Source organism: Penicillium longicatenatum, assembly GCF_028827895.1.
Source record: "Penicillium longicatenatum strain IBT 33135 chromosome Unknown contig_7_segment0_segment0, whole genome shotgun sequence".
Classification (NCBI taxonomy): Eukaryota; Fungi; Ascomycota; class Eurotiomycetes; order Eurotiales; family Aspergillaceae; genus Penicillium; species Penicillium longicatenatum.
The window spans coordinates 946,075-972,525 of record NW_026643124.1 but is presented as its reverse complement, the minus strand read 5'-3'; the positions used below and the strand labels follow the sequence as shown (position 1 = coordinate 972,525).

General features: G+C 50.4%; 11 protein-coding genes across 11 annotated transcripts; 6 read left to right on the top strand and 5 right to left on the bottom strand.

Annotated features, from left to right (window-relative positions):
• Positions 1-1,160: 1,160 nt before the first annotated feature.
• Positions 1,161-1,523, top strand: N7484_010643 (RAMP4 family protein; the record flags this gene model as incomplete). The annotated part of the gene is made up of 2 exons (XM_057121030.1): positions 1,161-1,365; positions 1,417-1,523. The coding sequence occupies 2 exons, from the start codon at positions 1,161-1,163 to the stop codon at positions 1,521-1,523; spliced, it is 312 nt and encodes a 103-aa protein (XP_056966784.1).
• Positions 1,524-1,785: 262 nt separating this feature from the next.
• On the bottom strand, positions 1,786-5,211 carry N7484_010642 (putative AP-3 complex subunit delta; the record flags this gene model as incomplete). The annotated part of the gene is made up of 7 exons (XM_057121029.1): positions 1,786-3,166; positions 3,213-3,720; positions 3,786-4,014; positions 4,068-4,451; positions 4,536-4,732; positions 4,793-4,879; positions 5,136-5,211. The coding sequence occupies 7 exons, from the start codon at positions 5,209-5,211 to the stop codon at positions 1,786-1,788; spliced, it is 2,862 nt and encodes a 953-aa protein (XP_056966783.1).
• Positions 5,212-5,281: 70 nt separating this feature from the next.
• On the top strand, positions 5,282-6,397 carry N7484_010641 (uncharacterized protein; the record flags this gene model as incomplete). The annotated part of the gene is made up of 4 exons (XM_057121028.1): positions 5,282-5,650; positions 5,711-5,917; positions 5,970-6,113; positions 6,197-6,397. The coding sequence occupies 4 exons, from the start codon at positions 5,282-5,284 to the stop codon at positions 6,395-6,397; spliced, it is 921 nt and encodes a 306-aa protein (XP_056966782.1).
• Positions 6,398-7,096: 699 nt separating this feature from the next.
• Positions 7,097-9,262, top strand: N7484_010640 (uncharacterized protein; the record flags this gene model as incomplete). Its single annotated transcript, XM_057121027.1, has 4 exons — positions 7,097-7,101; positions 7,293-8,739; positions 8,809-9,067; positions 9,132-9,262. 4 exons carry the CDS (start codon positions 7,097-7,099, stop codon positions 9,260-9,262), a joined length of 1,842 nt encoding a protein of 613 aa, XP_056966781.1.
• A 1,205-nt stretch (positions 9,263-10,467) lies between these two features.
• On the bottom strand, positions 10,468-14,178 carry N7484_010639 (SacI domain and endonuclease/exonuclease/phosphatase family protein; the record flags this gene model as incomplete). The annotated part of the gene is made up of 7 exons (XM_057121026.1): positions 10,468-10,913; positions 10,984-11,330; positions 11,383-11,492; positions 11,551-11,850; positions 11,930-13,559; positions 13,609-13,804; positions 13,866-14,178. The coding sequence occupies 7 exons, from the start codon at positions 14,176-14,178 to the stop codon at positions 10,468-10,470; spliced, it is 3,342 nt and encodes a 1,113-aa protein (XP_056966780.1).
• Positions 14,179-14,661: 483 nt separating this feature from the next.
• On the top strand, positions 14,662-15,674 carry pxr1 (telomerase inhibitor/ribosome biogenesis protein PXR1; the record flags this gene model as incomplete). Its single annotated transcript, XM_057121025.1, has 3 exons — positions 14,662-14,684; positions 14,736-15,588; positions 15,648-15,674. 3 exons carry the CDS (start codon positions 14,662-14,664, stop codon positions 15,672-15,674), a joined length of 903 nt encoding a protein of 300 aa, XP_056966779.1.
• A 310-nt stretch (positions 15,675-15,984) lies between these two features.
• N7484_010637 (uncharacterized protein) lies at positions 15,985-17,131 on the top strand (the record flags this gene model as incomplete). Its single annotated transcript, XM_057121024.1, has 2 exons — positions 15,985-16,055; positions 16,105-17,131. The coding sequence occupies 2 exons, from the start codon at positions 15,985-15,987 to the stop codon at positions 17,129-17,131; spliced, it is 1,098 nt and encodes a 365-aa protein (XP_056966778.1).
• Positions 17,132-17,546: 415 nt separating this feature from the next.
• On the bottom strand, positions 17,547-20,489 carry N7484_010636 (putative kinesin family protein (KipA); the record flags this gene model as incomplete). Its single annotated transcript, XM_057121023.1, has 2 exons — positions 17,547-19,654; positions 19,706-20,489. 2 exons carry the CDS (start codon positions 20,487-20,489, stop codon positions 17,547-17,549), a joined length of 2,892 nt encoding a protein of 963 aa, XP_056966777.1.
• Positions 20,490-21,462: 973 nt separating this feature from the next.
• On the bottom strand, positions 21,463-22,734 carry kin28 (TFIIH complex serine/threonine-protein kinase subunit KIN28; the record flags this gene model as incomplete). Its single annotated transcript, XM_057121022.1, has 2 exons — positions 21,463-22,478; positions 22,548-22,734. The coding sequence occupies 2 exons, from the start codon at positions 22,732-22,734 to the stop codon at positions 21,463-21,465; spliced, it is 1,203 nt and encodes a 400-aa protein (XP_056966776.1).
• A 362-nt stretch (positions 22,735-23,096) lies between these two features.
• Positions 23,097-23,831, top strand: N7484_010634 (mitochondrial 37S ribosomal protein mS41; the record flags this gene model as incomplete). The annotated part of the gene is made up of 1 exon (XM_057121021.1): positions 23,097-23,831. The coding sequence occupies one exon, from the start codon at positions 23,097-23,099 to the stop codon at positions 23,829-23,831; it is 735 nt and encodes a 244-aa protein (XP_056966775.1).
• Positions 23,832-24,357: 526 nt separating this feature from the next.
• N7484_010633 (cytochrome P450) lies at positions 24,358-26,125 on the bottom strand (the record flags this gene model as incomplete). Its single annotated transcript, XM_057121020.1, has 4 exons — positions 24,358-24,423; positions 24,476-25,564; positions 25,609-25,806; positions 25,880-26,125. 4 exons carry the CDS (start codon positions 26,123-26,125, stop codon positions 24,358-24,360), a joined length of 1,599 nt encoding a protein of 532 aa, XP_056966774.1.
• Between the last annotated feature and the right edge of the window lie 326 nt (positions 26,126-26,451).

The following is a 26,451-nucleotide window of genomic DNA, read 5'->3' as shown; positions in this document are numbered from 1 at the left end:
TGCGGTATTCAGGGGCATAAGATAACATATTGTCCAAATTTAGCTAAATAGCTTATATATTTAATATTACGTTGTTTTGGTTGAATTACGTTAATTTGAATTATCGAAAGTTGATGGGGTGGCTCGGATGGGGGGGTGGCTCGCTTGGGGGTGAATTACGTTACCGGTTACGTTACCTATACCTGCTCCTATTCATCCGGTTGTAGCCATGCCTCTTCCTATAATTTTAGCTGCTTGTAAATTGAATTAATCAGTATTCATTTTATTATATACACTTGCGAATAAGAAATTTAAAATCCTTATTCATCATTTATTATTATATAACAATTTATTACACTACGTTAATAAACTTATATTATATACTATATCTGTCATTTGTAAATGATATTGGAAATCAATAATAAAATCGCTTAAATTTAATCAATTATTAATATTGTAATGAGTATCTTGTAACCTTTTCAAAAAGTCAATTACAAGTACTACTTAAATCTACAATAGATTGATGATATGATCTAACATTCATAATTAAAACATAAAGAGAAGGCAAAATTCTTAAAAATTCACCACTTGTGATATTTGAAGTAATAACCTCGAACTCATGGCACGACTAAGTACTAAATAGACTAGAGCATGCACCAAGGGCATCAATTCGAGGATAATTTTATTTCGTCTCTAGATCGTTTCGATTAGTGATTTATATTGCAGAATGAAACGTCACATACTGATTCTGATAATTACCGCAGATCATCTCCTGTTGCATATCGAAGGTGCTCCATGATCTTATGAAAGACATGACATCTAGGAAGATGTTTTGCCACAGAAAGGGAGAATGAGGAAGATATGGATTTTGGATCACGGGTTCATATCCCCGGTAATGAATCTACGTGATACTTCGTACTAATACCAAGACTGGTCGATCAGGAATATTACCAGATACTCCGAATTTCCTTTGGTTATATAAATTTTAGGTAGACCCCTTCATTAAATTACATTAAATTAAGGGGCCTGAAAGCCTATATGTAAAAATAGATTAAATGGACGTGGTCAAGGCCAAGGACGAGACGTACCAAAATACAACGTGGCCTTAACCTGGGGAAGTTTATCTACGGCGATAACCTCGCCCTCCCCTTAACTCCTTCCAACACTCCGTATCAATAATCATGGTGAGTATCTCTAGCTCTACCTCAATCCTGATATCTTTCCGAGAACTTGCTAATCCAAAATACCGTGCACAGGCACAGACACCTCAACAGCGACGTGCGAACGACCGGTTCGCAAAGCACGAGGCCGCCAAACGAGGGAAAGGGCCGGTAACCACAAAACCCAAACAAACCACAAAGACCCCCATCTCGGCGAGCTGGTTAGGTATGTAACCTCTGCCACCCCTCTCCTCGATCTACGAGCTAAGAAGCCTAGTGATTCTGGCCTTTGTCGTCTGTGGTGGACTTATCTTGGAGCTCCTCAAGGTTGTCCCCGAGATCTGGTCAATCGTGGCCTCAACCATATCTCGCGTCACTGGTTAGCTACGCTAACCTCCCGAATACTTTAAAATACCCCGAATGTTGAGACTGGTGTTAAGTCTACGTCGCCCCATAGCCTTGACGTTGGTGCCCTTGCCACAGAAGACCGCCCAACAAGTGATACCCGTGGTTAGGATCGCCTACGAGGGCACCAGATAGATGGATGCTACTGCCCTACCTTGGGAAAGTTGGGGTCCTGTGTTATATCGCAATTACTTAAACTATCTTGCATTTCTATCGAAAGCAAACATGAATGAGATGTGATTCATTCATATGCTTCTTTCCTCTTCTTCCTTTTCGTTTCTCCGGACGGATCAGCGCCCTTCTTCCCCTTCTTTTTCTTCTTCTTCACAAGAGTGCCCTCGGCAGGTGTTCCCTCTAACTCGATTCGCTCGGATGCCCGTTGCATGCGCAGGCGCATCTGCTCCACATTTTGCATCGCTTTCCTCATTTCGGTCTCCTCCTCACCCCCGGTCAAGCTAGGGCTTGGACCATCATTCGCCCCCGATGCAGAATGCCCGAGCCCACTGGAGTCAACCTGTAGTAGCGAGCGTTTTACAGCTGGGCCCACAACGGCCTTAGCGGAGTGACCAAGGGGCACAGGCCCTTCAGACCCAAAAGTTTCGTCCGCTGCAACTTCCATTTTGGCGGTAGTATGCACCCGGCGGTTTCCAAAGGTATCACGTTTACCTCGCCTGATCGACTCGTCATCCAGCTTCAAATCAACGATGGGGATTGAATCGATGTCCAATGCGTCGCCACTGGAAACATGTGGGGCATCATGGTGCGGGGTGGACGTACCCCATGATGGGTCCAACGGAGCAATGTAAAAGGGATCGTCCCGATAGCGCTCTTTCCGGTATCCCTTTCTCCTTTCTATAGTGTCTGGGTGATCCAACGCGATGCCGAGGCTGCTCTGGTAGGACGCATCAAGTTGGATTTCTGCCGCTGTCATTTGTTCATGAGGCGGCTTATGGGAGGGTGGACTGATATCGGCGACGTGGTAAAATTGTTGAATGAGATGATGCTGGGTGGTTTCCGCTAGCGAGCCCCCCAATTCCTGAAACAGGCCTGGCAGATCATCGTTGAATGCTTCATCCAGGTGAAGATCAGGGGGAAACACTACCCGTTTTTGGGCGCTGGCTGCAACAGGGTTGAGTTCCAAACCGGCGAATAAGTCGGGGATAACAGAAGCTAGAAGGAATGGAACTCCTTCCGTTTCAGATTGTAGCGACTCGGCCCCTAAACGAAGGACTTCAAGAAACTCAATGGCTCGTTCCTGCACGTCCAAGTCCGGGTGAGCGGCTAGTGCATCGAGGAAATCCACAACCCGCGCTAAGAGAAGAGAAATCTCACTTCTCCATGCCTCCTTTGTCCCACAGGACTGATTCACTTGTATCAAGACCTTGGGGGTGGCCTGTAAGAACAGCTGGAGTGTACTGGGAGGCAAGGAGAGGGTAGACGAATCAATCAAAGATTGAAGAGTTCGGCTCGGTGACTGGAGATGACCCGCATATTCTCCAACTACCCATGCAACAGGTCCTAAAACGTCGTCCCCAACATTTGAAGAGGCGGGGAATAGCATCGATCTGTTATCGATAAGCAGCAGAGACTCCGCCGCCCGGGTAGCTTCCAGGCGAACCCCCCTTCACACGAACAGCAACACTGCGAATTTCGGATCCGATCCGAGACGCGACAGAAGCCCTCCAGCCCTCTTGACCTCCCATTGAGGGGTGGTCGGGTCCGTAGTCGTGCACTTCTGATGGCGGAAGAAGCCTAATCAGCTGAACCAAAATGCCAACATACCATTCGAAGTCGACGACGTCGGAATAGTTGTTCTGGGAACAGATATCTAAAATGCGATGAATAACCTCGGACCGATAGTTATTTGGCATGTTGAGGGCCTCCATGACGCCATGTGAGCCTTTCCAATTTTCGTGTTCATCCTCATACGGAACAGACGCTTCCCCAGGACCGGGATTATCTTGTGAAGAGGCCAATTGAAGCTGGCTAAAAAGACGATTCACGACTTCCTGAAGATTTTCACTGGTGACCATACCAGCAGCAAGTTCTAAGGCTTGGAGTCGAATGGAAACGTCTAGATCGTCCAGACAGTCCATGATGACATCCTGTTGCATGGAAACCAATGTAGAATGAGTTGTCACAATGCGATTCAATGCCAGAAGAGCCACGTATTTCACTTTTTTCCAAAGAGGTTAGGTATTCGTCAAGTTCCCAGAGACAAGAGGTGGAAGGCCCACTCACGATTAGGATCCGAATCCATGACAATCATTCCCCTCAGCTTTCCGATGCACAGAGCCGCAACTTCGTCCCTTTCATGGATATTGTCCTCGCCATCTAGAATGCCCCCTTGAATGATACCATTGATGCACTCGTAGAGCAAGGACATTGCCGTTGTGGTCTGAATGATATTTGTCAATGGCCGAAGAAGCTTGCGTGTGAGTCGCGGTTCTAGAGGGGTTAGAGTGGCAAACTGCCTTGGATTAGTTCGGATTTTTTTATAGACTGGCATAAAGGCTCACAAACCAGCTTGATGATTTTTATGGCCATCCAGTTATTGCCACTGTCCACGAGGAGCTCAAAGAACCTGGGAGCCAAAGGAAGAAAATCGTGCGGCCGTCTCCAACCAAGCTCACAGACGACGTTAATAGCTGCAGTAGTCACGCTGCTATCTTCCTGTCCATCCATGAGATGGTCCTGAATCTTCGGCCACGCTAGCCTCAGGGCATCCGGATAAACTAGAGCCAGCCGGTAGAGACACACAATGGACTTCTTCCGGACAACGGCGCTCGAATGGGAGAGGCGAGACAAAATGTCAGGAAGTAAGGACATAGCAAGAGCTGGTGTCATGATATGTGGTAGAGTAGCCAGCGGGAGTGACAGGGTGAGGATATTAGGGGATACAATGTCCTGGGACCGGGGATATTAGAATCCTTATGATCAAGTTCGCAGATAGAGAAATATGGCATGTGCTGCGCTAGCTGGGTAACAGACCTTCTTCAACATGTTGGTCGCCAGCATTAGAACTTCGGTATCTGGCCGGAAACTTTGAACGGCCCCAAGATATCCCACTCGTTTCTGTAGGTACTTCGTGGAGGACATGACCTCCAGAACATGGAATGATGCCCATGACATATCATAGCCAAACATCTCCAGGTAGATAAGCTTCAGAAGTGCCGTTGCCTTCTTGTCTGCCCAGAGTCAACATCTCATCCCTCATCCCTCATCGTGATGTCAATGCAGAGACCTACCGATGTCCTGTAACTTGATTTCCGCCTTGCATTCGCGTAGACAGGCTTGAACGTACTCATCCTCTCCCCCTTTGTGGTTTCGAAGACCTTTGATCAGGTCATAGAGCGATTTTTCAAACCTAGCATGCGCGGGTCAGTTCCGCCGTCTAGCTGGTTTCGTCATGGGCACCACCGACATCGCGTTGACCTCTCGCTCTCACGGTGAGGAAGAAGAAATCAGGAAATAAGGGAAAAAAAATTCAATACACAGTCCACTATCTCCCGGTAGCATGACCCTTTTGAATCGCCCCTGGGAGCTGGATGAAGGTTCGAGCTGGAATCCGTTGTTAATTGATGAACAGACGTGGGGGATAAGCATCACGGGATCGTGTTCCAGGCTCCGCGCGCTGCCAGGTCTCCACACCTCTCCAGACGACCATTACCTTCACGCTGTGAACCCGAAACCAGTCTCTCTTTTCTACATCTGGTCTATCTCGCCCTTGAAACACCATGGGGGCTTCTATTGATTCCCGGGACATCAATGGATCCGATCTAATCTCTGCTCTTCATCTTTCCCAGCAAGCACCAGCAATTCTCGGTCACGATCCCTCTAAAACCACGTCTACCACTTCGTCCTACGCAGATACTGCAGAAGAATATGGGCGGGTCGAACAGCTCTTCCTTGCCTGTCTACGGACGGGTGATGATTTATCTGCCCAGGCCTGTCTCGATCGGTTAAGCTCCCGGTTTGGTGCTTCCAATGAGAGGGTCATGGGGCTCCGTGGCCTTTACCAGGAGGCGACTGCTAAAGATACCTCTGCCCTGGAAAAATGCCTGAATGAATACGAAACAATTCTTGGGGACAATGCGGTCAATGTGGTATGCTCTGCTGAACTCCCCCCCCCGGCGGCTGCTGAATATCAGCGTTGACTGTCTTAGCCCATCCTAAAGCGCCGAGTCGCTTTGCTACGCTCGCTCCACCGGCCTGCCGATGCAATCACGGCTCTCATTCAGCTCCTCGATGCCATTCCCACTGATGCGGAAGCTTGGTGCGAACTCGCCGACCTCTACCAGTCTCAGGGGCTGGGTGCACAAGCCATCTTCAGCCTCGAGGAGGCTCTTCTTATCGCTCCTAATGCATGGAATGTACGCCTTCACCCTCCTACTTCCCTTTTGGACGCGGCTAACCCTCATGTAGATCCATGCCCGGTTGGGCGAAGTACTCTATATCAATACATCCTCACCCGATGGGGGCCAGCTAGCCAGCAAGTCGATCCAGCATTTCTGTCGAAGCATCGAGCTCTGTGATGATTACCTACGCGGATTTTATGGATTGGCTTTGGTATGTTTGTGATCGTGCTACCGGTGGCGATGTTTTTCCTTTCTCATCCCTCTTTATTGATGACCCATCTGACCAAGTTCCAGGCCTCCTCTCGCATGCTGGAGAACGACTTGGAACATTCGGTGGTAGTACCGAAGACGACCATCGACCGACTGCGGCGCTTTGCTCTTCAGCGACTCCAGGAAATTGTTCAGTCCCGGTCGGTTGATGATCAACATTGGGCATCCAGCCGCAGTGAGCTCATTGCCGCCAAAGCCTTATTGAATCGCTTTCAGTCAACTTGATAATTACCTGGGTGTAATGTTGTTCCGCCTGAGTTGGATATACCCCTGTTTTCTTGGTTTTTTTTTTTTTTTTTTTTTTTTTTTTTCTCAATTTGGTTTTTCTCCTCTATAATGAATGTGACTATCGTCACGATCCCCGTACGTGTATGTAAAACGTAGGACCGAGATGACCCTGGCATTGTTTTGATTTTGATCTCGTATACTTTATATTCTGCATTCTAACACCCCCCCCCCCTGCTGATCTTGGATCCACATCTGCAGGCTTGGTATGACTCGTCTCCCCATGCATTTCTGGAGCGTTCGATCCATGAAATTTTCAAGGTGGGTCATGATTGGGCATTTTCGGGCAGCGCTTTGCATGGAGTCAAATCATAGTACTTCTCAATGTCAGTTCCAGAGTGCCCAACCATGATTCCCCCAATTAGAAGTGTCATTAGGCAACTAATGGATAGTTTGGGGATGTTGACGAATCTATATAGACTTTGTACGGTCTGGCGCAAGGGAGGGGGAACCCAATTGAAAACCCAAAACCAAAACCAAAAATACCTACGTTTTGGGGGAATTTGATACTATTCTTTATTTCTTTAACTCTCTTCCTCTCTACACCCTCCCCCCCCCCCCTTCACTCCTCCCCTGACCTTGACTCTCGTCCTTCACATATATACTTTTCTCTTCCCGCCCCAAGAGGCTCAAGTCTCTATGACGTATGTTTTGATTCCTTTTCCCTTGCTGCTTTTCCTCTTTCCTACCTTCCCCCCCCCCATTCTTCTCCCTTCTCATCCCACCTCCCCTTACAACCCCTCCACCTGTTCTTGACAGAAAGAACAACATAAAACTAAAGATCCTAAAATCTATGTCTCTAATGTTTGGACTGACCATTTCCACCCCGATCTAGGGTCAGCATTCATATTGACCCCGCTGATCCGCACGACTCGGATCACTCTCTGTCGGAGGACGAGGGCTCCTCAGGTGGACAATTCTCTCTCCTCTCTGATGGGAGTCATGAATATCCGGATTATGATGAGTGGGCGCATCTGCCATATCCATCCGAATTGAAACCGTCTGATTCAGCCTCTCGACCAAGGACCTCGAATCGCAACCGCTCGCTCCACGGTTCGCGCTCGGCTTCGGGCCGTCGCCAACCACACCCTCAAATGATTCCCGATCGCGATCGTGATTATGGCTCACGGGCCCGTCGCCAACCCTCTCCAGAGTCGCCGGGTAGTGCAGACTCGGAGGAACTTGCCGGTCATTACCCGCGCAACCCTCATGAGCGGCGATGGGCCGGGCAACAAGCCTCGGGCTATCCACAAAGTGTTTCCTCGGGCCCTTCCTATAACCACCAATATCCCCAGGGCCATGGTCCCTTCCCCCACCAGAACCCTCCGCCTTTGTCGGACCAGCTCATCCGACTTGGTCATGGTAATCCAAATGGCCAGCCATACGGTTCGGCCTACCCATACGGCCCACCCCATGGTGCTCCCCCACTGCATCCCTACTTCCCGGACCAAGCACATGCAAGACATCCTCAACAGCCACCCCAATCCCGCATCGACCCTCACACCCATCAACCATTACCCCCTCATATGGCTCCCCATGGTATGCCGTCGCCCTTCGGTGCGGCTCCATTCCACCACGAGATAATGCCCTACCCCCATAATGGCTTTTACAACAACTTCCGGGACCCTTATGCAATGTTTCAAGGAATGATGCCCCCGTCCTATTTTCCGTACCCGCCACAAGTACCATCCCCAATCCAACCAGAGTCGAAAACGCCTACTGCTCCTCCCCCTGCGGATGACGCAGCCAAAGGAGCAGCAGCTCAAGAGGCCGCCAAGGATGCTGCAAAAGATGAGGCCATTGCACGACTAGAGAAATTGATTCTGGATGATCGCACGGAGCGTGAGAACAGGGAAGCGGCTCGTCTAGCAGCTATCGCGGCCGAGGAGGCGGAAAGAATTGCGCGAGAAAAGCAGCTTGCTCATGACCAAGCGATCGCACAGGTGGCAGCTTCAGAAGCAGCAGCGTTGGCGCGCGCAGACGCTGAGCAGCGCGCAGCGACCGAGGCGGCCAAGGCAAAGGAGGAGGCAGAGAAAGCAGCCGCAGAAGCTGCGGCGAAAGCCAAAGAGGACTCGGCGCAGGCGGCCCAAGATGCAGCCACTAAGGCACTGGAAGCTGTGGAAGCAGCGAACGCAGCCGCTGCCGCTGCAGCCGCCAAGGCCAAAGAGGAGGAAGAAAACAAAAACAAAGTGCCTCCGCCGGAGAAGAAGAAGCCTATTAAATTCAAGGATGCTGTTGGGAGGAAATTCAGCTTTCCCTTTGAGCTATGTAGCACCTGGCAGGTAAGACAATCGTCTGCTCTGGATTTCCTTGCTCTCCGTGTCAGTTTGTCTGACAATATTCACTTATAGGGAATGGAGGACCTGATTAAGCAGGCATTTCTCCATATCGAGGTTATTGGGCCTCATGTGGCCGAAGGGCACTACGATCTAGTGGGACCAAATGGTGACATTATCCTGCCACAAGTGTGGGAAACAGTGGTTGAGCCAGATTGGACGATTACGATGCACATGTGGCCAATTCCTGAAAAGCCCAAGGAGCCCGATCCACCCCCAGCCGCCGACCCACCACCAGCTGAACCTCCCAAGCCTGCAGAGAAGAAGAAAGAAGGTATGTGGGCTTTGCCCAGGCAATCGTCGCACCATGAACCCCGAATTGACCTATTGATCTGTAGGGAACAAGAAGCCCCCGCGCAAACCCGGTGACCCTCCTGCATTTGCGACATGGATGATGGGCCGTCGTCCTCCTCCCCGAGCCAAAAAGGCCCCAAAGGCAGAAAAAAAGGATGAACCAGCACCCCAGTGATCAGAGCAAAGACGAGAAGCATGAGGAAACGGTTTTAAGTCATGGCCCCCTCTTGTTTCTGATATCCCACACCCTATTCACCTTGCGTGGGGGGGGGGGGAGTTGAATACCCCCCTCGGCCTGCCCTTCTCCTAGCACCCCCAGAAGATCCTTGAGGGCTAGATGGAAAGCGACTGTGTAGGCCAGGCATCATTCTATGGGGCAGTCCCTGGCAAACCTACATCTTTGACCTCCAATTCTCCTCGTCTCGGACGGATAATATATGCCAGGAGCTCAAGGGGTCATAGCTGGTTTCCATCTCTAGCTAGTCCAGCTGCTTCCTGAGAGCCCGGATACCGCCTCCTTCTTGCCCGGAAAATAGGGCATTTCTTGTCGATTAGTCACAAGACACGTTATTTAAATCTAATGACACATTTGTGAATATTGGGTTGAGCCAAACATATCCACTAACGTCCTGGGGAGTTGTTTAGCACAAGCTACACTGATCTAGTGCGGCTTGGTACTCTTGTTTTTCGTTGATTTGCCGTGGAGATTCTAATTATTACACGTTGGTTCTGGTAGGAGCAGTTTAGAGGTTGATTGTCTCTATCTTCATACGTTGATGTCTAGTATGGTGTTTTATGTCAATTATGGCGAGCTTTTCAAAGAATTAAAAGAGAGAGAAAAAAAAAAAAAAAAAAAAGCAAGAAATCCTGGAACTCGACGTGTCCCGTACGGAATACGATTATATTTACCATGGAGTTCAATCTCAGTGGACATGGAAATCCTACTTGGATATGGCCTGCCGGATGTCAAGTTGACTCATGAAGTTGGGTCGATAAGTGGAAATGGGCATGGCAATACATATTCGTATCCACCAGATCCTAGTCCAATGTAGGGATCGGCGAGCCTGGAACCATGCCCACGCGGCCCAAGATTCAAGCCGAATGAGTTGTTCAAGACGCGCTCATTGGACTATATGGCCCGTCAGAATCCTACGAGATCGTAGTCTTAGGCAACATATTAAAAACATGAGCCTCAACTGTACATGTGGAGCCCCGTGATCTAGGTATTTGGCCCTCTGACCCAGGTCTATAACGCGGCTCAATAGATAGATACATAATAACGCTCCTTTTAATTGTTCAAGGCTCATCTAAACCAGACAGAAGTTGTACAGAGATGGAGATAATGCATCCCAAACTGGCCGATGAGGTTATACGCCTAAATCATTGGGGAAGAAGCGGTTTCCACGCAATTTGTTCATCCATAGGATCGCCAAGGATATCGGGGGCACCTACCCCACCCCTGACCGTGCGAGATAAAGGGTCTTGCTCGGGATTACTTGGGAACATGGAGTGGGATGATCCATCAGACATTGGCGTGCGTGGGGATGGTTGTGAGCTGAGTGACATGGGCTTCCGGGGGACCGCTGGGGGCGCTTTGTCCGTGAGTGGTGGCTTTGCATCTATAGGTGTTGGGGATTCCTGCCCGTTCAGGGTTCTACCACGTCGGGGAGGCGGTGCAGGCTTCCTGTCAATGCCGGTCTTCTTCGTCAGTCCTTCAGCTGGCACCCAGTCAGGTTCGGAGTCCGTGGAGAAAGGGTTGGATCTGCGCTGCATGTTGGCAACAAGTCCTTCCCTCGGTGGTTGAATTGTCGCTTTGCCCGGTGCACCTGTTTGTCCGGGTTAGCTGTGATCTGTATCCGAATAATAATAATAAAAAAAGTTGCTGGGCAACGTTACCATTGTCCAACCACCACCTGCTTCGATCAGAACTGGCAGGTGGTAGCCCAGGTGCGATGGATCCCTGTGGTAAATTATCATCATCATCATCATCATCATCATCATCATCATCTAGATCCATAAGATGAATAGATTCGGACAGAGCATCGTGCTGTTTGTCTTCATACAGCATACGCCGCAGATTATCCTTGAGGGCATGATCAACAACGTCAATTACTCCATCAAAAGTGGCCCACACGGGGCGATGATCCGATACGCGAAGATCAGCTACTTGGTATTGGGTTTGACGCAGGTTGCGTCCTCGCCATAGCACTCGATCACACCATGCGGGTATACGGGCCTTGTCACTGTAGGGAGAGTTAACGAGCTCCTTGAGGGATGAGTCTGACGAAAACTTACGAGGTGTCGTAGTTGTCAGTCCCGATATCATATTTATACGTTGGGGCAAACCCGATGGGGCCCTCGGAATAGAACTGGAAGGCTCTCCCGGCAGTCATTTGGAGATTTAACTATCGACCTGGTCAGCGGAGAGTTCAACAGATATCGCCGAGGGAACATGAACGGCACCTGGTCATTTTCATAGAGCTTCTGATAATCACGCTGCGTTAGAAGATCTCTCACGATCTGATTGCCTAGCCCAATACGGTAATTAAAATCTCCAAGCCAGATCACTGCATCATGATCTGCGATTGTTCGGTTCTTTTGGAACCGCAAGCCTCGATCGATTGTTTCATAGTCTCGGTTTCGCTCGTCGTAGTTTGCAAAGCCGGCTGCCAGATGTGCGGTTACCAAGCAGATGCTGGTATTGGAGAATTCAAACCGAATGGCGCAGCCGCCTTTATTACCAGCAATCCCCGAAAGTCCCGTCTGTTTCAAATGTTAACTCTATCAAAAAGAACTAGCAACCGAAATACATTATGTATGTATATTCACTTGCCTTTTTGACGGCACCTTCGACATTCTTGATTTCCTTTAGAGCATCTGATTTCACGTAGATCATTAGCGCAGCGCCCACGAGCTGCCCCGTCCTTAACAGCACATATTTGACCGTGCCCTTTGCCTTTGTGTGTCTGTTTAGACAATCTTGCACGGCTCTCTGCCAAACCTTGCGGGTACTTGGATCAGTGGACATGATCTGTTGGGGGCTTAGATCAACAATCTCCTGGAATGCAACGGCAAAGATGACGGGATCTTCATTCGATGGATCGGCTTCAGGAAAAAGCCATGGCGTAAGGTCGGTTCCGGGGCCTTCATCACGACCGTTCACGTTGAATGTACCAACCCAAAGACGGATGTGCTTGGTGGAAGAGTATTCAGAAGCACGGCGATTGAGTTCTTCAGTGACCAAATCATTCATAGGGTCATAAAGGTGAACCGGCATTTGATTGGCCAATCGACCCAACAGAAGGTCAATCGTTCTCTGTTTAGCCTTGTCGGTGAAGTTGTTGACGTAGAGTCGAGTGGCACTTTTTCGGGCATCAGCCAAAGCCCCCGCAAGCGACATTTTTCCATGACGGGTGAAAGACGACTTTAAAGCTCCAGTACCGGCATAGATCTTAGAGAGGGCATCGCCATTGTCAGCCCAAAGGGTTGAATGACGCATTTGCATATCTGAGCCAAACCTCCCCCCCTGGTGTGCTAGAAATGACTCCAATGCCATCGAACTGATAATTGTCTGAACAAGGTTCGTTCGGTCCAGGCAGTCCAGGCAGTTGGTTCGAAAAACCCCCTCCTGTTGCAGGATGACCGAGGAGGCACCGGGAACGTCATCCCTTTCGAAAAGAGAAGTAGCAGATCGCGTAGAGTCCTCGGACAGAAAATAGGCAAACCCGTCTAAGGACTCAGCCAGCTCATGCTTAATTTGATTGCTAGCTTCATAGCCAGCTGGACCACGAGTCTCGGCCAGAAAGTCGTATTCTGTCAGCCGTAGAAGGCTATGGTGTTCAAAGTCTTCCTTCTTTCTCAGGGAACTGCGGGCAATGTGTTGCCGATATTTGGCCGATAGTTCTGCTTCGCCAGATCTAAGCTCACTTAGGAGATTCACTACATGCGTGGCTCCATACTCCAGTTCAAGGGTTTCAAAATGCTGATTGAATGCATGTTGTGTTGCCTCACTTGACCGGGTGACCTCGATCTTCTGCTGTCCCGGAATCAAACCCGGCGTTTGCTCCCAGAAGATCGGTACCGAGCCTCGAACTTGGACGTACGAGAAGGCAATGCCTGGCGAGACCCATAGAACCAACTCTGTCTCAACAAAATTGGCCACGTTGCCATCATCGTCAATTCCTCGCGAGTTGAATCTCGTGCCTGCACGCCGAGAGGATTGCCGCGAGACGATGGTCAGGAGGGATGGGAAGTTTGTCCGCACTTGGGGCAGAATCGAGACCGTGGCAGGGATCTTCAGCGTGCTTGCGTATCCCCGGATGACGCATGTTAGCAGCTGAGAGGAATCTAGCTTGGCTTTGTCCGCGGGTGGCAAATGACTCCGGAACAGGAGAAGTGGATTGATCATGTATGAGTTCCAAAGCATGTCTTCATCCAGGGAATCAATATCAAATGCCGCCGACTTATCCGAGCTGATCCTGGGTTTAGACGATGATCTGCTTAATCCGAGAAAGGACTTACCGATTTTGTAAACGATCAGTGAGGTTGAAGTCAAGACTGTAGTAAAAACTCCCATCCCCGAGAAGCTTTTTCAGGGCCTGGAAAGGGTGCTCGGTCACCACATCCCGGCCATCCTGGCCGTTCCGTCCCTCGGCGGCGAACTGAGCCCCAGATTCATAGTCGAGGCCGTTTTCATATTCGGAACGGTTGAGGCAGTCTGTAGGTGTCAGATATAGACAACAGGAGACGTAGAGATTGAAGATTTTCAGAATACGCACAGAAATCTACAGAATCGATTCTAGACACTGATTCCCCAGGCCTTACAGTAGCAGCTTGAGATGATGTGGTGACAACACAAACGAACAGGTCTTCATTGAGCGTAACCAAGCCCAAAGTGCCATGACCGGCACCCAAAGGCCGATAAGCCCCGAGATCCGCAGATGCAACGTCCACAAATTCCACCTGGCAGCGTGGTGTAGTCGCAGATCCGGCATCGCTCGCACTGTAGTGGAAGATTAAGACATGATCCGCCGTCACCAGCGCAATTGTTCGCTGAGGCTGATCGCGACAGAGAACGCGGAGATTGAACATAGCCCGAAAGAGAAATGAGAATCAGAGTCCCACGCCTTTTTCAACACGAACGAAAATCCCACTCCCCAAGCACAGAATTGTGACTTTGCTGGGTCTATTCCATGCGTGGAGAGAGAGAATTGCCCTGAAGTGGGATGATATGGTTCCCGGAAACAAGCCCGAGATCGAAACCGAGAATTTGATAACCTCCTTTGATTGTCTTTTTAGGGGGAACCTGATTCTGTAGAATAATCCAACGGCTACTCCTTCCTTTTCCTCTGCTATCTCGGGTGGAATTAAGATGGGCCAAGGAGGTCGTCAAATGGTGTAAGAAAGTACGTACTGCTAGTCTTCTGAAGATGTGGTTCATGGGTGGGGGATCTTATCGGTCTGCTGACTCAGCGTTATCGGTCGATCCCGAAATTCAAACTTTTTCTCTTTTTCCATCCTGGATTTTTTGTCAACCAACGTTCAAATCTATACACCTGCCCCCCATCAGTCGTCATGGGCTTGGCTGCTCCCCGAAAGTATGCTTGTGGTCATAAAGTCCTTGCGCAACCAGTCTAATCCATTTCTAGGAAAACCAAGATCTCCAATGATCCCAATAACACGCAATGGGCCCGGTCGACAACCGGCTTCGGCCATCGAATTATGAGTTCCCAGGGCTGGACCCCAGGTGGTCGCTTAGGGGCTCGGGATGCCGCGCATGCTGATCTGTTAACGGCCGCTAGCCACTCCCATATCAAAGTGACGATCAAGGATGATACCCTGGGACTGGGCGCCCGTGTCGGGCGGGAGACGGAACCGACCGGTTTGGATGCTTTCAAGGGTTTGCTTGGTCGATTGAATGGCAAATCAGATGGGGAGTTGAAGCAGGAACAGCGCAAGAGAGACGATGTGAAACTGGCCCGATATGTCGCTCTGAAATTCCAGGAGGTTCGCTTCGTCCACGGTGGACTCCTGGCTCAAGAGAAAGTGGAACACCTACCCGCTTCAAAGCCTCAGGAGAGTCAGAAGAATTCTGAATCGAACGGAGATAATCAACAATCCGACGAAGAGGATGCTTCATCCAGCGACTCGTCGACCGCGGTCCGGAAGTCGAAATCGAAGTCCAAATCCAAATCCAAATCCAAATCCAAGTCAAAATCTTCGAAGAAGTCCCGCTCAAGCACTGACGACGATGAGAATTCCGCCTCGATTTCCGATTCGAAGAAGAAAAAGAAATCCAAGAAGAGAAAGGCAGATGCGGCTGAGACCACCTCCACCGAACAGGCGGATGCACCATCTCAACAAGAGTCTGAGCCTTCCAAATCCACTCTAGAAAAGACAACAGTCTCACGGGAGCGGCGGCCAATGGGTCGACAGGCATTCCGAAGCCGACATATCGCACAGAAGAAAAGGGCGCTCATGGATGATAAATCTCTAAATGAGGTAAGTTTACGCAGATCAGCAATTATTCCTGATTTCGTTCCAGTGCTGATTCATATCAGATTTTCATGGTGAAAGCAAAAGCATGAGCGATTCTTTGAGCGAGGAAACTTTCTTGCATTGTACATAGAGACACATGGGGACTGGCGTTTCGAGGGTGCAACATGGAGATGCATTGCATCTAACATTGAATTCTTCTACTTTCCAATACCATAAGAGATATAATTTTGGCGCTCTATACTTATATCACTGTAGTATGGATGATAATGTCCCATGGATGGTCAGGCGATCTACCGGATTCACGTGAAAATTACCTAATCGATAGATCAACGTCATCTGCCCTGGTTCTTGGTCCAAACGCGGGGAGATCCTCTTCCTTCCTTCGCATCATTTTCAACAATGAATGGGGCCACTCAGTCTGGTCGCAGATCGCACCCTCCGGGTCGAACTGCGAATCGGGAGAGGAAACGGTATATCTGGCTTCTATCCTCCCGACGAACGCCGCTAACGACTCAGTAGAATTCATTGGGCCCCATTGAATATCGGCCTCGAACGACGATTGCAAACCTTTGTCGTCTTATGTCATACTCTCACAATTGCCATTTTTGTGACGAGTTTTTTCTTCATCTGTGCTATTCCTCTATTCTGGCCCCTTCTCTTACCCTATCTGGTCTATATCTCTTTGTTCTCCACCGCACCGACCTCTGGCGAACTGAAAGGCCGAAGTTCATTTTTACGATCACTTCCTATCTGGTCGGTCTATGCATCTTATTTCCCTGCCCGTCTTCACCGCGAGGAACCTTTACCACCGACCAAGAAGTACATATTTGGCTATCATCCCCATGGAATCATTTCGCATGGTGCCTTCGCCGCCTTCGGGACCGAGGCCCTAGGGTTCTCGAAACTTTTTCCCGGCATTACCAACACCTTGCTGACTTTGGACTCAAACTTCCGAATTCCCTTCTACCGAGAGTATGCGCTCGCAATGGGACTGGCTAGTGTGTCCCGAGAATCCTGTGAGAATCTTCTGAACAGAGGCGGTGCAAATAACGAGGGAATGGGAAGAGCGATCACCATTGTCGTCGGTGGAGCGCGAGAATCTCTTAATGCGCAGCCTCATAGTCTACGTCTGGTGCTAAAACGTCGCAAAGGGTTTGTCAAGCTAGCCATTCGCACGGGAGCCGACCTGGTACCCGTCCTAGCCTTTGGGGAAAACGACCTATACGAACAGGTCAATTCGGATCAGCATCCACTCATCCACAAACTTCAGATGCTTATCAAGCGTACCATGGGTTTTACCATTCCTCTATTCCACGCCCGTGGAGTGTTTAATTATGACGTTGGGTTAATGCCCTACCGCCGTCCGTTAAATATCGTGGTGGGACGGCCGATTCCTGTGATGCAGCAGAAGAATCGAGATAAAATTGATGACACGTATATCGATGAGCTTCATTCCAAATACGTGCAGGAACTGCAGCGATTATGGGACGAGTGGAAAGATATCTATGCTAAGGACAGAGCAGGTGAACTGGAAATCACCGCGTGATTGCGGCTCGGGGTGGGGGGTGGTTGGATGCGATCTCCGAGATCTATTATGAAGTGTCGCATATTCCGTGTTCTCATCATTATTTCCATCATCTTACTTTTTGTATTACTACATTGCCACATTAAACACCCCTTGGCGACATAAGCAGATGCCCACCTGATACGTTTATCGAATTGATCATCTCAACCCTACAGAAAACAAGGAAAGAGACGAAAAGAAGAAAGGTTCGAATATAAATATCATGGCGCTATCGACGTACGAGAAGACAGTTTCCAATCCTAGAACACAAAGTACAACAAAAACCACATGAAATGAACATAACAAATTTGTACAGATGAAGGGGGGGGGGGTATCAGATCAACAGGAAGCAATCAGCAAAAAGTACAAGAATAAGGCGTATCATCACTTGGTGATTTTAACTTGGGGGAGAACTGGGGTTCCCGTCCTTTGGAGCAGGCCCCGTAGGGTTCAAGCCGGGCACTTCAGCCGACATCGATACTCGGCGACTATCATTGGAGGCCCTTTTGAGATGTCCCATGGGGCTTTTCTCAAGATGACCATGGCCACTTTCAACCCGGCCCTGAATCATTTCATCCAGCATTCTGGATACTTCGTCCATGTTTTTCCTCCGATCATCGTCCTTTTCATTTCTCCCAGGAAGAACGGGACACGGTGGGCTGGCGAGCTTATCGACAACGCCGTTGGTCCCCAATGGGCTGTTGCCACCGGAGGCGGCCAACTCTTCTTTGCCTTTCAGTTCGGGCGACGGTGCGTCGTTCGTCACGGCAGCCAGGTCACGGTGTCGGGCGGCAGACCGAAGGGCAGCCAGCATTCGATCCTTATCATCAAGCTGAATGCGTAGTTCGTTGATCTCCATGTCCCTCTCGCGGAGCAAGGCCATCAGGTCCGGATGCTCTGCAATTGTCGAGTTGGTGGATTTGACCCCAACTGACATCCTAGAATGACTAGAACGTCGCGCCTGCAGCAGCCGGCGCTCCAGAGTGGAGATATATCGATTCTTGTCACCCAGGTCGGCCTGCAATGCGATAACCTGCCGTTGCAGACTCGCTTTACCGTCGCCAAATTCGCCCATGTCGTCTTCATCTTCATTTCCAAATGATGCACCTGGGAATGGCATGAGCCCCGTAGGATCACTGCTGTTGACTGACATGAAAGACATTGGTCTGATGGATGAATGACCGGCACCCAGCGTAGATTGACTGGCGGACGACCGCAGTGAGCGGGTGCCCGATTCCGCAGCGGACATACGTGACAGACGACCAAATGCAGAAGTTAGGCTGCCATGATTGTTGACCCCAGTGGACTTGGAGCTCAGGATCAGCCGATTAAGATGTTCAATGCGCTCCTTTAGAGCCGTCCGGGCCAACTGCATCTCCAAGACCTGTTCCTCATGGCGCGCCTGAGCCTCCTTCTCAAATTGCTGCTCATCCCACTTCAGCTCTTTCTCCGCTTGGGCCTTGGCCTGGATATCGAGTTGGCCACGGAGGGCTTGAATTTCCACGCGATATCGCTCTAGTAAAACTCGACTGCCAGAGTCGGCCCCACCGGCCCCGTAAGCCTCCTCTGCCTTTTGTGCGTGGCTGACGATATTATTCTTCGCTCGCGCGGCGAATTTCAACGTATTGAGAGTTTCCCCAGAATGCGCATTCACACCGGAGACCAGCTGAATCGTACAGAGAATGCTCACTAGGGAATTGCCCGACAAAGCTGGTTGAAGGAGCCGTGTCAACTTGCTGTCCCGGTAGGGCAGATGGCGGCCTTCCTTGTCCATTGGGTTTCCTTGCTTATCCTTGGCATCAGAAAGCTTGGAGATGATGTTACCGAGCGTGAGTAAACTCTTGTTGATATGGGCTCCCTCGGTTCGGCGTTCCTTGTCATCGGCGGCGCGCTCGGAGCCAGCAAGATCAATCAAGCTCAGTGTCGACACCCGGACGCCACCAGGAGCGATCCCAGAGCGTTTGTCCTGCGAATTGCCCGCTGGCACTCGCTCGCGACTCTCCACCACAATCTGAACGACCGCGTGACTGCGAGAACTCCGCGCGTTGAACTGCGTACTGCTCGTCCTTCTAGCATGATCTCCTCTTGCAATTACTCGGAGAAGTTGTGTTGGACTCTGCACGATTTCTTCCTTGAGCGGGGTGGCATATACGCCGCGTTTGCTATCCTCGCGGAGTTTGATCTCTTCTTGAGGCGCGGCCGGACCATTGGTGGTCGAAGCGGAGAGAAGGTCATGGATCTTTTCGTTATAGATTTCCAGATAGCTGACTCGAAGGAGGAATTCTCGATGGGGGGTTTCGCGAATGAAGGAGAAGATATCTGTGATGGCGAGGGGGATCACACCTGGAGAGGTGGCAGTACCTTGCATGGAGAAGGTTTTACCGGTTCCTGTCATACCGTAGGCAAACACCGTTCCATGGTACCCCTCCATGACCCGTCGGACAAGGCGTTTGGCCCCGGAGTCGTACACCTTGGCATTGTTGTCATGAGCCGCGAAAACATTATCTGTCTGGCTGTCAGCATGTACGAAACCCGCGAAAATCTAATCGCACATACCATAATAGTAGTCTCCTCCATCTTTCCCTCGATGTGAGATCAAACTCTGTCGTCCATCCACTGACCACTCGCCATGGTTTCTTGGGGTCTCGCCTCCCTGGTTATTATCGGGTCGAACACGCACGCTGACAATGACGTTGCCCTTGGTCTCCTTGGGTTTGGAGGTCAACTTGCCACCGGCATCCTCCGCATCTTCAAAGGTTGTCGCACTGGTTGAACAGGAACCTTGCGCGGACGAGCTTCTGCTATGGCCCGGAGACCCCTCTGGATCTCGCGCGTCTGCCAGGATGGATTTCCCATCTCCGCTTCCATTCAACAGTGACGGAGTTTTAGAGCTCCGGTAGCTGCTGGTGGTTCCCGTGCTGAGTCGTGAGCTTCTTTTAGGCTTGGCACTGCCGGCCGGGTTTGCGGGGATCCCCGACAAGGATGAGGCTGTTGAGGGGCGACTTCCTCCGGCCTTGGGCGGCTGTGGAAATGAGGCGATGCTGATTGTCCGGCGCAAGGGTTTGTCCGGACTACTTGGCGCGCGTCCGTTGGATGCTGATCGAATGGCGCTGAGATTTGAGGTGGAATTCGAATTGGATAGCGGGGATCGGGCTGCGGAAGGTTTGGGGCTCGACGGCGTGCGCAATTTGGAGAGTTGTTGATATGGTGAGGCCGATCGTGATGTATCGCCGGCTGGGATGCTCTTTCTCGGTTTAGGATTGGGAAGAGGGGGCAAGGCCACGGTCGGCGGGTTGGCGGCTGGCCGTGACGGTTGGGGGAGGGCGGACGTTGACGCCATCTTTCTTATCCCTCTCTGGTCAATTTTGTCCGTGGGCTAATGAGGATCCTACTGCCATGCGGAGTGAATGGGTCGTGACAGGTAGAGGTTGAAATCCTGAGATCAGCAGTCGCGTCTGACGCTTCAGTCAGCACCTAAGTACCACGCCATGATCATGAAGAAGGAAAAACGGTTGAACGACGAAATGGAGATCCGTCATGGATTTTTGTGTATATGGGAGATAGAGATGGGGGAGGGGGAGAGCATGAGTCTCGGATACTTACAGAGTCAAACAACCATGTGTTGCGATCGCAACGGACGCAGTCCAGCCGCAGAGTGAAGATAGAAGAGCACAAAGTGGAAGGGTGGAAAGAGATAGAGATAGAGAAGAGAGATCCCGCGGTTTTAGCTCATAGGAAAATAAGAAAATAGTCTCTCTCATCCCCCGCAGGAAACAATAAAGGCATTGTACTTGTATGAGTTCTGCTGCACCCTTTGTAATTGCTACAGTTAAAGGGTGATACCCAGTGATTTTCCCCTACTTGCTTCTCCTTGAAGATCTACTGCTCGTGTTCATACGCCTAGAACCTAGATTATCAATGGTCTGGACGTGAGGAAAAAAAAGGGGGGGAGTTACAGGAGTCAAGGCGTACGCCCCTCTGTGGAAGCTTAGGCCAATGATGGATCAGATAGTGGACCAAACGATACCCGACGAAGATTAGTTGGAGAAAAAGGGGGGCAAATCAAAGCCCCCAAATCTCGTCCTCGATAATTAGGTTAGTATGAACCCTTCGTTTTTACACGTTGACCTTGTTCCTGGGAGGACCCACTGTGGTCCCTTGAACACCTACATTCAGAGAAAAGAGACAACAGAAGTCCTGACATAACATAGGGAGTATGGGGATGCTCGGGATGACTCCCCTGAGATCCATTTAGTTCAGCTGCACACACTCAAACGGGTTCATTGCACATGTCGTCATTAGTTTAGACTATTTTATTTCTGAGCCCCGAAATCCAGTTGTCGCGCGGCATTTTTAAAGGGCCCGTCGTCAATCTCGCCGCCGCGCCGACCCAAATCGTCGCCCATCTTCTTCGCCCCGGACTTGCGTGGCAGATCTTCATTCCGCGTTGGCTGGGGATCAGTCATCCACCAGTTGTGGCGCAGCACCTGGAGAGCGGTATGGCGTTTGTGAGGATCCAGTGCACACATGGACATCAACAGGTCGGCTCCCACCGGTCCAGCCGTAGGGAACTGGCGAAGGAAGAAGTCTCGGCCTTGCACAGGCACTTGCTGCGCCCGGTCCGTGGGGATATAGTTGGGCAATTGGGTGACCCCCGGCCAATTCTCTTCGGTGGGAGTTCCAAATGCTTCGCAGATCTTGGAGAGTTGGTCCAAATCAGTATTGCCGGCCACAAAGGGAACCCGCAGCAACAGTTCCGCAAAGACCATGCCCATGGACCACACGTCCACTGCCCCCGAGTATTGCCGGGCTCCGTAGAGCAACTCCGGCGGCCGATACCAGCGAGTGATGACCTGGTGAGTCATGTTGAGATAAGGGTCGGCAAAGGATCGGGCGAGACCGAAGTCAGCCAGCTTTACCTCGCCGTCTGATGCGATCAACAGATTGTTGGGCTTGATGTCTCGATGAAGCACAAAGTTTTCGTGGCAGAACCACACGCCTCGGGCTAACATGCCCATCCAGGCCTTGATGTCGGCTACTCCGTACTGAATGTCTCCATCCCTAATGAGCATCTCCAGGTCCCCGCGGGGAAGAAACTCCAGCACCAAGCTAAGATTTTGGTCTTTGGAAGAGAACACATCATGAAGGGCGATAATGTTGGGGTGAGACAACTCCTGCAGGTATTTGACTTCTCGAATCGCATCCATAGTCAACCCATCTTTATATTCGGCATTGACCTTGATCTTTTTGATGGCAACGAAGGACGATGGGTCGTCTCGGAGATGCCCCAGGAATACAACGGCATATGTACCTTCTCCAAGCTTCTTATCTGTTTTGGGTTTCGTTAGTATCGTATCAACTGCCCGGTGAAACCTCCAGGTATAATTGCTCAATCTACCTTTGATGTATTTATGCCGCACATCGTCATTGAGCTGCTCTGTGAGTTCTTGGTCGGTGTTGGATACGGAGTTAGAGGCAAGAGCGCCTTCTGATGAGTCTTGAACTGCAGTTGCTCTCAGCCTAAGCGTATTGGGTGATGCGACGGCCACGGAGGGGGAGCGAGAGGCGAATGGTGAGGCCGCCATGGTTGAGATGGACAGCGGTGTCCGTAGAGTGAATATGAGGAGAAAAGGAGGGAGAAAGTTTTACAGCGATTAAGCTGTATGATTCACAGGTCACGTATTCATTTTCAGTCACGGATTATTCAAAACATCAAACAATGGAGTTACAAGGGTGAGGTGCACTTTCATGAATGCTCTCGGAGTATCGTTGATCCCGTGGCCGTCCGAAAATTCCAAGCTCAGGAGCAGATAGATCAAGTCACATCCGCAATTCAATTGGTCCACCGGTCTACCTGTAAACTCCAACCCTCCCTTTCTTTCTTGTCAATTCTGGGAACCATCGTCTAGCTTTGTGGCCACAGGTCTGGCCCCCCTTCTCGAAGACCATGGCACTGCGCACCCAACAACTCCGCAACTTTCCCTCGCGGCTCTTCCAGACAGTCAGTCTCTCGAAGCAATGTTTTCGACCATTCCATGGAAAAGCACCCCGGACTGTGCCTTCACCGACCCCATTTGTCCCTGATGTCCAGACTTTCCTCACCTTAATCGGCCGGGAAATGTCGAAGCATGCAAGCAAGATTCCCTCCTGGGACCAACTTTTCACCTTCAACTCCAACCAACTGCGAGAACTCGGCATTGAGCCCGCCCGCCAGCGACGATACCTGATTCGGAAGCGTGAGAAGTTCCGCAATGGAGTTTATGGACCGGGAGGCGACCTGAAACAAGTTGTGAACGGCGTTGCCCAATTACGAGTGGTGGAGATCCCTGACGAAACCAAACAGCCCTCGGCAGACCCCGAAGCTGCCCAACGGGTATCATCCTCTGCTACCTTGACACCTGGCATGAGGAAGGCCATCGTGAACATGTTGCCCGGTACCACCGAGTACAAGCACAGCTCAACCGCCCAACTTACGAAGTTCGCCCACATGAAAATTCACAGAGGCTCTAAGATCATGGGCCCTTTCCTTCAACCGGTCAAGGGAAGCCACGGAACTGCTGCGACCATCACAGTCCAGGAGGGCATGTGGGAGGACAAGCGGGGCCAAAAGGTCGATGGTGGTGAGCGACGCCGCGTGGAGGTGCGGGCAAAGAGGCGACTCGAGGAACGAAGAAAAGCATAAACCAGTGGTAGAAAGGCGTTTATTGCATATCTCTTGAGCCTTGATAGTCCTGTGTTTCTAGTGTCTCTATCTGTACTATACTATATATATCACCCAAGAGCCTTTGACCCCCATTTGTCTCTATTCTAGGCGTGACGTTGGTTGCGTGGGAAATTATAGCATGCTTGGATCGCATTAGTCTGTCAAAAGCGCACATCACAGGCATTCTTGCTCTTGAATTGATGTTTGATTAAATAGATATACATAATAACAGTGTCAACACAAAACGGCAGGGGTAAGTCAAGCCACGAGCAGGAACATTGGATAAGAAAAAGAGTAATGTACAATGGCAAGATTCATTGAAAGACGTCGAGGCAAGGCGAAGATCCGTGCATCTGTAATGACGGCCATGGTCACCCTAACCTCTGCGACATCAAGTTAGGTCATTAGATGTAAGTATGTAATCGGGGTTCAGGTCCATGCTGCTCTTTTATCTTGGGCTTCTTTCTTTTCTTATTTCGGAAGGATCTGCTGGCCCCAGCGCGATCTATTCTTTGCTTCCGCGCTTCTCAAACTGCACATATGACTTGCCCAAGGGCTTCGAGAACAGAGACTAGGGACCGAGTTAGCACAGATTTAGATGAGCAGGTGATGTAGTAACTTACCGAGTAATCGGTATCCGGGATGCCGACACGGTCAGCCGGGTTGGAGAATTTGAACTGGCGTACCAGTGCGGCCAAAATGGCGCCCAATTGCACGTAGGCAAATTGTTCACCAATGCAGCGATGCCGGCCAGCGCCGAATGGGAGGTACGGGCTGTTTGTACCCTTGCTGACCATACCATAGCCGTAATCAATCTGCTCTTCGTCCTCGTCCTTGGGAGCGGAGTCCTCATCCCAACGGTGGGGATTCCAGTGGAGAGGCTGCGGGAAGCACTCCTCCGACCGCGCGGTGACACCAGGGGAGGAGAGGACGTTGTGGGTGGTGGGGATCACATAGGGTGTGCCCTCCACGGGCATAGGGTTCTTAACAGCACGGATAATAGAGTGGATAGGGGCGTGAATGCGAAGAGTTTCCTTGATGACCTTGGAGTGAAGATCCAATTTCTGGAGGCTCTCGTAGGTGAGAGGAGGCAAATCCTCGCCAAGGACTTGGATTTGTTCCTGGTAAAGCTCATCCATGATCTCGGGGCAAGTAGCCATACGCAGAACGATCCAGGCAGCGGTGGAAGATGAGGAGTGTTGTCCAGCCATCAAGAGTGCGATCATCATGTGTGCGACCTCTTCGTCAGGGACCGGGACACCGTTCTTGTAAACACATGACATGAGGTTCCAGACCATATCCTCCTCCTTCTTCTCGCCACCAGCCTCACGACGCTCACGGATAATTTCCATGTAGGTTTCGGTCATCTTCTTCTGAGCTGCGTCACGTTTGCGGTTGTGGGGAAGCGGAGCCCAGGGCAGCATAAAGTTGATCGGTGCAAAACCCATGTCAAGATCATGGTACATGTCGGCAAAAGTCGAGTCAAAGCGGTCACGCACTTCCTTGCCCTGGAGGGATCGCGATGCGGTGTAGATAGTAATCTCAGAAATGATCTTGGAGACGTCAAAAGAACCCTTAGATTCTTTGAATGCAGGACATTTCTCGACAAACATATCGACTTCTTTAGTGATCAGAGGAACGTAGGACCGAAGCGCTTCGGAGGTCAGGCCAAATTTCACAAACTTTGATTTGGGCATGGTCAGTTTCCAGGTCTGCAATTGGTTTGGTCAGACTCGTCGCGGAAGTTTCTTCTTACCTTCTTCTGCTCCATGAGCTTAGAGTTAGGGCAGTCGTAGACAACATTGCGGCCAAAGACAGGGGTCGTCAGTGGCGAATAAACCTCTTCGGCGCAAACATCGCGCAGCTTGCCATTCATGATGAACTCATTGCCCTTTGTGCCCAGATACACGGTAGTCTTCTTGCCGAGAAGAACGAACGTGAAAATGTCACCGTACTGTTATGAGACGAGCCCAATGGCTTCTGGTTAGAAATGGTCCGTCGTCTCGAACTGGGGGGTGAGGACGCACCTTTGCGCGATTGGTGTTGAAGAACTTGTATGGCTCCATTCCATAGCTGATAGTGCTTCCAACGAAAGGAAACCAGTGGAAGACCACTGGGGGCTCATGGGGGTTTTTGAAAAATAACTGGCGCAAGACATTGACCACGACGGACAGTGCGATAAAGGACAAGCCACCGACCACAGCCAGGGTGTAAATGGACTGGCTGGAACAGTGCTCGCAGAACGAATCGAGGAAACTGGCAAAGAGACCCATGACGGCAGGAGTTGACCAGAAGAGTGAACAATCCCTTCTGAATCAATAAGTGGGAAGGTTGGATGAGAAGGGGGAAAGGAAGCAAAATAATAATCTCCGCTATCATTCGATGAGGCCACGCCAGGGGACCCGCTTTTTGCCCCTGTTTTCTAATGCACGTATTTTCTTAATTCACGTTTCATTACTTCTTTTGATTCGTGGAAGTTATGTTTTTTAGGAAACTTACATTGATCAATATACTGATACAGGAGAGAGAGAGATCTAAAACCACGCTATCATTCTGGATAGGGTGAAGCCCTAGGCGGTTCTCATCACGCCACGTCGGT